The sequence below is a fragment of the Neolamprologus brichardi genome, chromosome 19 (genome assembly GCF_056152115.1).
Source record: "Neolamprologus brichardi isolate AB-2024 chromosome 19, ASM5615211v1, whole genome shotgun sequence".
Taxonomy (NCBI): Eukaryota; Metazoa; Chordata; class Actinopteri; order Cichliformes; family Cichlidae; genus Neolamprologus; species Neolamprologus brichardi.
In genome coordinates, this window is record NC_142122.1 from 3,612,916 (window position 1) to 3,624,600 (window position 11,685).

Genomic DNA, 11,685 nt, shown 5'->3' on the forward strand with positions numbered 1-11,685 from the left:
CATTGAATGTTTTGTAGGTAAAACCTGAAATGGGTATTATTCCGTGTGACAGTTCGACTCGGATCCTTTTTTAACAACACGTCCCGTCTTGAAGTAAAGAGACATTTTAATTTTTTAAAAGATCCGTCGCTCTTTTTGGCTTTTTTGTTAAACTGCTTTGAAAAATTGGATGAAAACCGCATTACTCTGGTCTTTTAAATTCCTTGTGCAACATGGGTGTCAAACATCAGGGTTGAGGGTCAGAACTGGCCCACCAAAGGGTCTAATTTGGCCATCTGGATGTCTTAGCAATGTGCTAAAACTATAGTGAAGTCATGTCTTTTTTTTTTTTTTTAATGCATTGCTTACCTTTCATTGGGTCTGGCAACATTAAAGATGAATAAAAACATAATAAATGTAATTAATTTATAAATCCTGACAGGTTTTTAGTTACAAAACATGTAATGTGTCTATTTTCATGTGGATGCAATGATATCAAATACTGAAAGTAAACAGTTTAAAATATGTTAAAATTTATTGTAGTTTTTAACTTCATGTGTTTCATGAAATAGAATTAAAAGTCTCACAATCATCATGAAATACCGCTGGTCACTTATTCGGGCAATTATATTGAAGCATTGCCTGACATACAAATAAAACTGTATGTAGTTCAAACAAATTTGAAGCATTATTGATATTAACTTTAACTTAAATGGTCATAAAGTGTGCATATATGCAAATAAATGTCACATTTGTTCAATTTTGAGAATGCTGCTATCTAGTGGTAACATGTTTAAACTATTATTTTTCCACATTTTGACTTTTTTTGCTCCGGTTTCAGTCAGATAAATATGACAAATTAAAATCTCTGCCTCAACTATGGTGTATTTGTGAAGTATTTGCTGTTTAAGCAACAACGCAGCAGCATTGTAGGATAATACTGCACATATACAGCTTCATTCCTGCAAAGAAAAGACAGTCTACACAAACAGTTTATAATCAGTTTTCTTTTTTATTACAAGCAGATAAATATATCACTGTAATGTCAACAACAGCCTGTTATTTATATAAAAAATAATCTTGGACCACAGCATGTCATTCCAGCTGACTCATAGTCAGAGCAGAAGTGAGTGCGAAGATTAAACGAGAGATTAAAGTAGACACGTCTCGTAAAAATCACACAAAGACTGTAGCTTAAGGTTCACACTCTCCACTAATAACCGTAATTAAAGGTAAATTTTAAAACCTGATGATGAAAGCTCATCTTAACAGGCCACACAGCAAAAACGTGTCTAAAACAGCAGATCACTTGTGTTTGCTTTCTAACCATTCCCAAACTTCAGCTCTGATAACGCTTAGTGAGAATCAGATATTTTCTTCTTTACTGTAAAACTTTGCTTCCACCACCTGACAGCTACTCCGACTGACTTCTTTCCAAAATTGGGATAAAAAAAAAAATGACTTAAGGATCATATTTCAAATTCTGTGGCTTTAACTTAACTCTTGGACTCAACTGCAGTACCTGTAGAGTCCAGCAGGGGGACCACTGACCACAATTTGGATATCGCAGCCCGGCATTTTTGCCTGAAGGTCAAAGGGCCCAAGGCACAGTTTTTACACCCATCTGTTACCATTTAGGTACCACCAGATTTGATAATAAAGAGCAAGCACAGGAAAAAAATCCATCCATCCATCTGCTGCTCCAAGCTAACCAGAGGAGCCCATCCTGTCCCTGCCCTTGTTCTAATCTCACCAGTGTGCCCCAAGATCTTATCTCATGCTCCTCACTTAGAAAGCACCTACTTGGCACTTTAGTCTAATGAGACCAGACGCCTTATCCACAATCTAATTTTTGGGGCATAGATGAGACCATAGATGATGGTGGGAGTGTAGATCGATCAGTAAATCAACAGCTTTGGTTACATTTGACATATTTTCCTGTTTAAGTATCAGAAAAGTCAGAAATAAAAACCACACCTGATGTTTTTAACTGGGGACAGACCTCCTGCCTCCATGGCTGCCCCGTGACATTACGGTGGCCTTATTAAAGCACAAGAATAGACGTGTCTATAATTAACACACATTTCATTGAATATTATTTTAATCTTTAAAATTGTATACAAAATTGTTAGATCTTTGTCAGGGTTGCAGTTTTACTGCAAAAACTGTGCATTAAATGCACCGTAGACCTCAGACCAGAACAAGCCGGGCTGTATCTTAGTGTAAAGCAGGAATCTCAAACTTATTTCACATCCTGTGACACATCTTAAGTGTCCGAAGCAGCCAAACACCCCTTTCTGTCAGTGTAAAGATGTTAAACTACACAGTGCAGGTTTAGATAGCAAGTGTTGTAATCTGCAATATTTACAATGGTGTGAGACACTTAATTAAATCGTCGTTTGCTGCAGATTCTTAAATCAATAACCTAAAATTAAATTCCATTTAATTTATCTTGTCGATACGGAATAACCTGAATGTTTGTCCTCGCATCTTTGTGACATAAACGGTGAAAAAATGCGATGTCGGACCGCTGACAGTCCTCTTCTTCAGCAGTGTTTTCCGGTCAGCAACTCTAGGTGCCATTTCTTTAACCCAGCTGACATCATGAACGTTTCATATGCAGCTGGATGAGAGGATCATAATCCACAGGAACAACCCTTTTTGATCAGTTTCAGTAGTCTTATTGAGTATTTTCTGTTCCTGTTGGCGAGCCATGATTGCAGCGTGCAGAATGCTAGAGTACTGTAGTTTTAGCATCCTTCCTCTTGCTTAGCTCCAGCTCGCTGTCGGTCAGTGTCGGATCTCTCCTGCTTCTGCACTGAGAGCGGGACGGAGTAATGGTAGTGAGCTCGTGCTGCTCAGCGAAGACGAGCCTCTCGTTCTCACGTCGGATCTTTAATATTTTCATGATGCGCTTGCTGATGAGGTAAATCATTTCGAGGATACACATGAGGATGCAAACCGCGCTGGAGATGACCATGAAGAGCATGAAGATCTTTTTTTCCGTCGGACGGCTGATAAAGCAGTCAACGGTGTTGGGGCACGGCGACAGCTGACACTTGGACAACCTGACAGAAAAGAGTACAGCAGGTTTTAACGAGTTCAGAACAACTCTGGTTCATTTTAATAACAGTAAGTTACCAGCGTTACCTGGGCAGGTCGTATCCATCATATAACCGAAACAGGATATAGAGAAAAGCTGAGTCAAATCCAGCTTTGAAGATCAAACTCAGCAGATACGTCCACCACAGGCCTCCTCTCTTCTTGCCAGGGTTGGCGTAGAGGTGCGAGCCCTGGTGCAGCTCGACGTATTTCTTGTCCTTTCCTTCACGGAGTTTCACGTGAGCCATCACCATCAGAGACGGGCAGGTGACAAAGATGAGCTGCAGCGCCCACAGGCGGATGTGGGAGATGGGGAAGATGTGGTCGTAGCAGACGTTGGTACAGCCGGGCTGCAAAACAAAGTCGGGGTCGTAACTCGCTTAAGTTGCTCGTCTCACGTCTCAGATGCAGAAAATCAGCAAGAGCAAAGGATTTTTGCATTGAAGAGAGACTTGGAGAAAAGAAAGTGGCTGTATTTTTATTTTAGAGTACAGCTAATGCAGATGTCATATGATGATAAATGCAAACAGAGGGACTGTTGTGGTGTCAGAATGAGAAGCTGATGCAGAAGGTTTTAATGCGACGCTAAAAACTGACGATGCTTTGAAACCAGTTTCTGCTTTTAGGGCATAAATATAAAACAAAAACAAAGTTAAGACAAAAGATACAAAAATAACCAGGTTAGTGAGACATGAAGTATTTTGCTTTTCTTTACTTTTTGCTTGCTTTTATTTATTTGAGAAGATATCCTATAATTCTAATATGCTGTACACAATATGCTTTTAATGTAACACCAACACTAATTCAGTCTTACAATCTAATTTGGTAAATGCATGACAAATTAAAGGAAAAGCTCAAATAAACGAGTGGCTGCAGAGGCTTTCACTTAAGTGCACAACTGAATTAACATTCGGTCGAGGTTTAAAGCATGCATTGGAAATGCTGGGTAGGTCCGTATCGATCGTGAGAGGAGAAGATCCCACCGATTAAATGGAAGACAAATAAATCGCAGCGCACAAAAGCTGCAAAACTGCTCCTGTTTTAATAGGAACAGTGAGCAAAGGAAGGTTTGCCTTTATGATGTGTGGAAAAGTCATCAATAATCGTTTTGTGGTCACGTTCGGTGGCTGTGATGCTCGTGCATTAGTGTGAACAGTAAGGATCAACAGACCTCGAGGTGAAGGTTCATAAACCCGTCCTATTGGTGGCATTTTTCGGCGCACCTGTACTCTGACAGGGAAGGATCAAATCACTACATTAGTGGCGTCCGGTGATTCTTGGAACACACGAGATGGATTAACAGTATGAAAATGATGTGAGTCATATTTATGAAGTTACATTTGTTTTGTTCACGACCGCCGTTCATGTCGACTGAAACTTTTTACGATCACTTTGTTAGTGTCTTCCTGATGTTCGGTTCGACCGTGTTGTCTCGATGTGATATCGCAGTGTTCGACTGTGTCGTGCTGCACATCACACACAGAGCAACACAGTCAAATGACATAAAGACTACATGCAAAACAGAGCGCTCACAACACGAGACCGCAGAGGTAAAGCTGCACTGACAGACCGAAGTCACTGCTGGGCAGTTTTTCATCTTTTAGTTCATATGACAAAGTTTCAGCGTTCTTCATTATATAACAATTTCAAATTTAGAATAAAAAGTTCTGTATAGAGAAGACGGAAACATTATATCAGACAGCTGCACTGAATTTATGCAGATCCCAGCCTGCCAACATATTGTGTCTAAGAGGGAATTTCGTCTTTTGCAGTTACCTTTGTTATCACTCAAATCACTTGAATGTCTCCAGAGCCAAACATATTTAATTACTTAACATTATAGGGCACCAAAAGTTAGCTGCATTCACTGAGTCATAGTGCTTTAACAGCATTATGAAAGACTTAAAAGTTCAACTTATGGGATAATATATTTACATAAAATTTTGTATCCTTTTAAAAATATGCAGGATTACAGATTTCCTGCTACCGAGAAGGTCAAATACAAGGTCAGTGTAGAGGTGAAATAGAGGCTTCATTAGATTTATGATGATGCTTAATATATTCTACATTTCATTAAACTTGGATGAAGAGCAGAGAGGCCGTCTGAAAATGAGGAAGGTTTCTTCAGTCCATTCAGGCGACGGGGTAATTAACCCTGGATGTGCTCCCGATATGCAAGGGCACGTCAGCGTATGTTTGTCCCGAAGACGAAACAGCTAAGAGCGATGCAGTCACAGCTCGATTTCTGTGACCTTAACGTCTCATATGACGGTAAGGTGGGGCCATGACTCACAGACATGTGAGATGTGTTGGCTACGTTGGTTTCAGAAACGCTTTGGCTGAACATCAGGATGCTTTGACAGGTAAGTAACTGTCAGGCACGATGTTTATGTGGGTGGGAAACAACCTTGTACGTGGAAGACTTGGTGAATCAAACCTGAGGAGGAGTGAAGCTGTTCTGAGCTAACATCTTTGTTTTCAGTTAAATTTCTTCACTGAGGCTTTATTATAATCCAAAACGACCCAATTAGACCATCCAAAGGCACTGTATGTGTGAGTCATTTGGTACCTGAATCTTTTTCTTTAATCAACCGCTGGTTGGTGATAGTTTCTGCATCATTAACCAACACAAATTCAACTTTTGAGGACATCTGACATTATTTTTCAGCCCATTTTCTTTTCATTTATCTATGCTTTGGACTGTAAAGCAGATTCTTTCAAACCAAGACCACAACCACCATCACCACCTCTGAAGTGACTCGGGCAGGTTAACTTTCCAGTTTTAAAAGCGTCTCTATATTGAGTGTAAATGTGGAAAGTCAGTGGACCAGATTTCCCTGAAGGGCTTATGAACCGGTGCTGTAACATTCTCAACAACTCTTATTTCTCCCTGTCACTGAAAAACATTGGAAGGTGGAGTTAGTGACAGCCTTACCTGTCGGGTGTTACACACAAAGTCTTTGTTTTCGTCACCCCACACCCTCTGAGCTGCCACCACGAACACCAACACCCGGAACACGAACACCATGGACAGCCAAATCCGCCCAAACGACGTGGAGTACTTATTGACTCCGCTCAGCAGATTCTCCAATCCTGACCAGTTCATCGCTGTCGCTGCTGGACTGGCTTTGGAGATAAATGCCCTGTGAAGAAAAACAAAAATACAAGTTACCTTCCCTTAGATTTAGATTGCTAGCTTGCTAGCTTGCTATCGTTAAGGATCAGCTGCAATGTGGGTCACATAAATACATGTCTGGGCTTGCATGAATTCATTCGTATCAGCCAAACAGTAGAGAGTACACATTTAGAAACACTGTAGGTTTGCACAACAGTACAACTGCTGATTCCCTTTAATGCCCAATAAATCATTATTTAGGCTTATCTTATCTGGATCCTCACTAATGAAACTGCATGCTTCAGTAACTGTAACAAAATGTAAACAGTTAAAATAAGATGAAATAAGGGCCATAAAATGAACAGCTGATGAATAAAACAAATCTACCGTTTGTTTACATTTGTCTACAAAATGTGACCACCACAATTTTATGTTAGTTTAAATTAGCTGTGACAGCTGACATCCTCTGAGATTGAAGCATTAAATCTGGACAAACGTGCCAAAAACCAGCCCCAGAAACAAGTCAGGCCCTGTGGACTTAGTTTAAAAACCCAAATTTAGAGCAGAAACAAGCACATTTAAGACCAGCTCATTTTTTTCTTTTCATAACAAATACTTTTGTTTAACGCACCCATTTACAGTGTATACAAGGCTTAAAGTTATGTATTATTGTGGGCGTGGTTCCCTTGGTTGACAGATGGGTGCCTGCACAAGTGGCTAACGCTCTTTATCTCATAATGGCGTTTGTCATATTGGTGCCTTTTGAAGCTGACAAGTCTGTGCTCCAGTTTTATTGGTTCTAGTTAGAGCTGGGCGATAGAACGATAACGATATGTATTGCGAAATAACTTTTTCTCGATAGAAAAGTTAAACTATTGCGATAGGCCTCGTCTCTCTTGGCCTCTCAAAAAAAAAAAAAACAGCCAATCCAAATTAAGTAGCACAGAGCCGAACCAATCACAGCCGCAGCGTCACGTCACGTGACTTGTTACGTGCAGCACAAGTGCCAAGGCGCGCATGTGTATTTGTTTAGGAAGCCGCCAGCCGCCGTGTCGCCCGGGTAGAGAAAAATCAACCGAGAGCGTGACCGAAGAGAAAACAGATGATGGTTCCAACGCCGGAGAGATTGTCGACCGGAAGAGCCAAAGAAGTTCCGTAGTGTGAAGGTATTTCGGCTATTTCAAGTCTGACAAAAAACAGAGTAGCGCGCACCTTAAATTGTGCCGAAAGCAAGTCTGGAAATACAATAAAGCGGTGCATGCTCAATCTCTGACTGGAAGCGCTAATTCGTCATTCGGCTTTTGTCAGACTAAAGTAACTGTTAAAACTGTTTGAAAAGCTCAGCTATACAACAAGGAGAGATCGAGAATTTCCTTTTAGTTCTCAGTTTATTTGATATTGACAAAAGTTGGTCAATTTTGTCTGTTCTTCTGTAAAACTAAGATTTATTTTTAGAATTAATATTTTGTTTCTAAGTGGAATTGACAATTTAGTCTGTTTCGTTTGTTCTATTTTGAAACTTAAACGCTTTAGCAGCTGCCTTTTGTGTAGTTTGCAATATTTGCCTTTATTTATCTGAAACTGAAGTCTCATGTTCCTTAAGTACATCTACACTGTTGAACTTATCATGGGAAATAAATATTTAAATCAAAACAAGCTGCTGATTATTTCACATTTTTCTTGTGAGCAACGGCACATTTAAATCCTACAAATATAGTTATTTGGCTTATATCGTGATATATATCGTTATCGCCAGAAATAAAAAAAAAAACATATCGTGATATGAAAAAATCTTATATCGCCCAGCTCTAGTTCTAGTATTAGAACAAGTGTGTGATTCTGAATGCATGCAGTTGACAGAAGCAGCTTGCTAATGAAGCAAGTGTTAAAGCAATATGGTCACATGTCCTTCAGCAATGTTTTTGGGCTGGTTAGAGCATCTAACCACTTGTTTACCTTACAAAATGTAAATGGAGCACTCAAAGTGATTTATATAACATGCCTCATTCACAAAAGCATTATTTTTGCTTTCTAGGTAACATTCACACACATTCAAATTCCAATCGATGCATTGGAGAGCGACTTGGGGTTTGTATCTTGCCCAAGGACGTTTTGCATGCAGACTGGAGGAGCGAGGGATCAAACCACTAACCATCCAGTAAATCTTTGACCTGCTCTACCTCCTGAAATGCAACCAACACATTTCTTTCTTGCAAAATGGATTATTACATCTTTCTTAAGGACAAAACCAAGCATCACACACAAATGTGCAGGGAAGCTTGTGAAAATCTTGAATTTTATTAGAGTTATTGTGCTAATGCTTTTTATTATAGACATTTGAGCTTCTCATATTAGAAAAAGACTCACGCTCTTCTCAGTTTGACTCTGTATGATGTCGGTGGCAGTGGATATACCCAATGCAATCAGCACAGACACACTGCTCTGGCATTAAAACCTTAAAGGCAGATGAAATGGCTTGTTTCAGATAGAGGATAAATTCAGAGGCTGCCTTAAGGCTTGGGATAAGCCGAATAAGACTTATTTTGAGCAATGACTCCTCCAAAGTTACTCTACTACGGTCCATGAATAGAAATATGAAGCTGTAAATGTGTTTCTTAAATATGTACACATATAATCTGAGCACAACATGACTGTATGTCTGTGTGATTTTAACACCTAGAGAGTCTTTTATGAACACTGTGCTCTTGGATCCTATGTGCTCACAGGTTATCTGTCAGTATCGACTGTCTGCATGTTTGCTGCTGCTGAATGACATTTATCAGTGAACACCCTAATGACATGCACCCCAGCTTATCTACGAGGCTATGGTTTCTCAACACTGTGCAGTGTGTGCAATCAAAGTGAAGTTTTCTGAACTCTCAGAGTTTCCAAAGCTTGCAAAGACAAAAACATGCTTTTGATGCCTTTTGCTACATTTCTGCTTAGATTTTTATGTGCTTCAGGCAAATGTTAAATGCAGAAATATAGAAGAAGAAGCTTAAATGGAAGGTGTGGGTGTATTCTTTCAAAGAGAAAAGGATGAACTTTCAAAGTACTGCAGTCGTTTAGACTGTTGTAGACTCCCCTCTACAACAGTGGAAGAAAGAAGGAAATAAAATCCATATGGTTTCTGTAACACGCACAGGCCTCTGTGGTTTCTGGCGCAGTAGAAGGTCAGTCAGTGTTTAGAAAAGACTTAAATATTTGGAATTTACGAAAGAGCATTGGCTCAGTTTGGAGGAGTTTTCTCTGTTAACACTTTAAACTCCAGATTAACTCCTGCTGCACAGGCTAAATAACATACTGTAGGTTTCAGCAGGGGGGCTTATTGTTCAGAGACTGTGCCTTCAATCAGCATGTGGCTTGGATAGCTGCTTTGACCCTCAGAACGAAAAAAAAGGAAAAACTGGAAAATAAAGGACAATTATGTAGAAATACAAAGATTCAGGGAATTATTATTTAATGCTTCTTTCCCTTTTAAATAACTGTCAATGTTAAATTGTCTCTATAAGGTTCATTTATAGGCTCATTTTATGTTTATGTTGGGGTCAGTATTTTTGAATTGAAGGCAGTATTCCAGGATGAATTTCCTTTTTTTTTTTTTTTTTTAAGACAAATTAAATATTGTTTTAAAAAAGAGAAAGAAACTGTTAAATCTTTGTAGAAACAGGCAAAAAGTCTTTTAAGATTCAAACTAAGCAACAAAAAGGTCGATAATACAATGCATGTGTAGATCGTATTGTCATTGGGAGTGTATGTTACGGTCGACCTCTGACAAGCAAAACGGTGACCCAACTGAGACCATGAACTCAGGTATGGCCATTATTTTGGATGCTCAACATTGCTTACAATCAAACCTTTGACAGGTAAAATGCCACTAAGACACCTTCACCAAAACTTCCAGTTCAGCCACTTTGACACCAACGGTTTACTCCTGGTGGATGGGAGTGGCATGCGTGGGAATGCAGGGAATGCAGATGTTGAGAGCAGCAAAGTGGACAGAAACAGGAAATGGTGGGAAAAACAGCACGAAAAGCACAGACAGTTCTTCAGTGGAAAGTTTCCACTTGAGCTACTTGTATGTTATTATTTCTGTGGTCTGCACAGTTAGCTGACCGATCAACCACAACATAAGAGAGCAGCCGACGTGCAGCTGTTTGTGACGCTGCCCCCTGGTGACATTAATCAGTTATAACATGTAGGTGACAATCCGCAAAGCTGTCCACAGGCTCTACGTAAGACCAACACAGCCATTATTAGCTGAACCATTGCTCTGACTTTTTGGGGGTCCAGTAGGTTTACGACATGTAGAGTAGCCGAATTTCATTCCCAGAGTGAAAACTTTTTTAACTTTTTATAAAATTCTGTTGCTTCTTTTTTCTCCAAAAGGATCATTTCACATTTAATTGTAGCTAAAATGACACAATTTATTTTACAATTGTAAAAAAAAAAAATTGTATTTAAAAATTGTACAAATATTTTTGTTATACAAAATCACTGTTATCAGTATTTTAGCTGTGCGGAAGTGAAGAAAGGTTTGAAAGCTTTTTCGGACCTGTTGTGCTGTTGGACAACAGGAGAACAGCTTTGATGGGATTTCAGCTGTAAGTTTATATGAGCACAGAGGAGGACAGAAGCAAACAGCCTGTAATGTTAGCCGCGCTCTGTGCTAAGACTAAACTTAAAGGGATTTCCCAATTTTTGCTGGACAATTATCGTTTAATAAAAGCAATCAGTAGTGGTTTCTACTAATGCCACTGTGGACGTGCTTTCCTCATAGCTTGTACAGTTCAGTTTAACAGTATTGGACAGAGAAGCAGCTGATCATTGGTGGCGTTCATTCTGACAGTTTGTCAGTGATGCAGGAAAGAACCAAAAGAAATACAAACGAGCCATCCCAGGATCCTCAGCAGTGTTTTGTACCATAGACATATATTTGGTTACAGTCATGTAAGAGACTAAAGCAAAGAGAAAACCTAAAAGACATAAAGGAGGCACTTTAATAGAAACTTTATGTATCATCGCTACATGGAAAGTTTTTACTGTAATGTGAACCCCGCTCCACCACGCCTCGGTCTTTTTGATGAACCTAGAGTTGACCACCGTTTTTTTCCCTCATATTCTAACACTTAGTCATAACAAGGAAATGTTTGTTCCATAGCTGGTTATTATTTTAAATGAGTTTCCCTATTTTTCTAGCATAAAACAACTCGTGTTCACCTTTTGCATTACTTTTAAAAAGAACAAAAACATGCTTTAGCTTGGCCCTGGGGGAAAATGACAGACTCCTGCATACAGTTTCCATGTTTACTGCTCACTCCTGACTTTAGGATACAGTAAAATTATTGAAAACCAAACAGAGAAAGGAACTTACTTGGAAGTGAAACGCCACTTAAACACCCCGTGTGCCGACACCAGCAGGCGAAGACGAAGCACTGAAGGGAAAAGCTACTTTCAGCTTTTCAGCTCCCTTTCTCTCCCCTGCTGCC

The 11,685-nt window shown here is 39.5% G+C and overlaps 1 protein-coding gene across 1 annotated transcript; it reads right to left on the minus strand.

The window, feature by feature from the left end:
• Window positions 1–2,568: 2,568 nt before the first annotated feature.
• On the minus strand, window positions 2,569–11,685 carry LOC102791942 (gap junction beta-7 protein-like). Its single transcript, XM_006807491.3, has 4 exons — window positions 11,571–11,685; window positions 6,017–6,224; window positions 3,130–3,431; window positions 2,569–3,047 (listed from the first exon to the last, which is right to left on the minus strand). The coding sequence occupies exons 2-4, from the start codon at window positions 6,185–6,187 to the stop codon at window positions 2,714–2,716; spliced, it is 807 nt and encodes a 268-aa protein (XP_006807554.2). The 5' UTR covers window positions 6,188–6,224; window positions 11,571–11,685; the 3' UTR covers window positions 2,569–2,713.

What these genes read in the sequence shown, in the direction of transcription:
- LOC102791942 (XM_006807491.3), bottom strand. Translation starts at nt 6,187, where the DNA reads ATGAACTGGTCAGGATTGGAGAATCTGCTGAGCGGAGTCAATAAGTAC. An exon ending in TTGTGTGTAACACCCGACAG is followed by an intron (nt 3,432 to 6,016) that starts GTAAGGCTGTCA and finishes TTTGTTTTGCAG; the next exon opens with CCCGGCTGTACCAACGTCTG. An exon ending in GATGGATACGACCTGCCCAG is followed by an intron (nt 3,048 to 3,129) that starts GTAACGCTGGTA and finishes CTTTTCTGTCAG; the next exon opens with GTTGTCCAAGTGTCAGCTGT.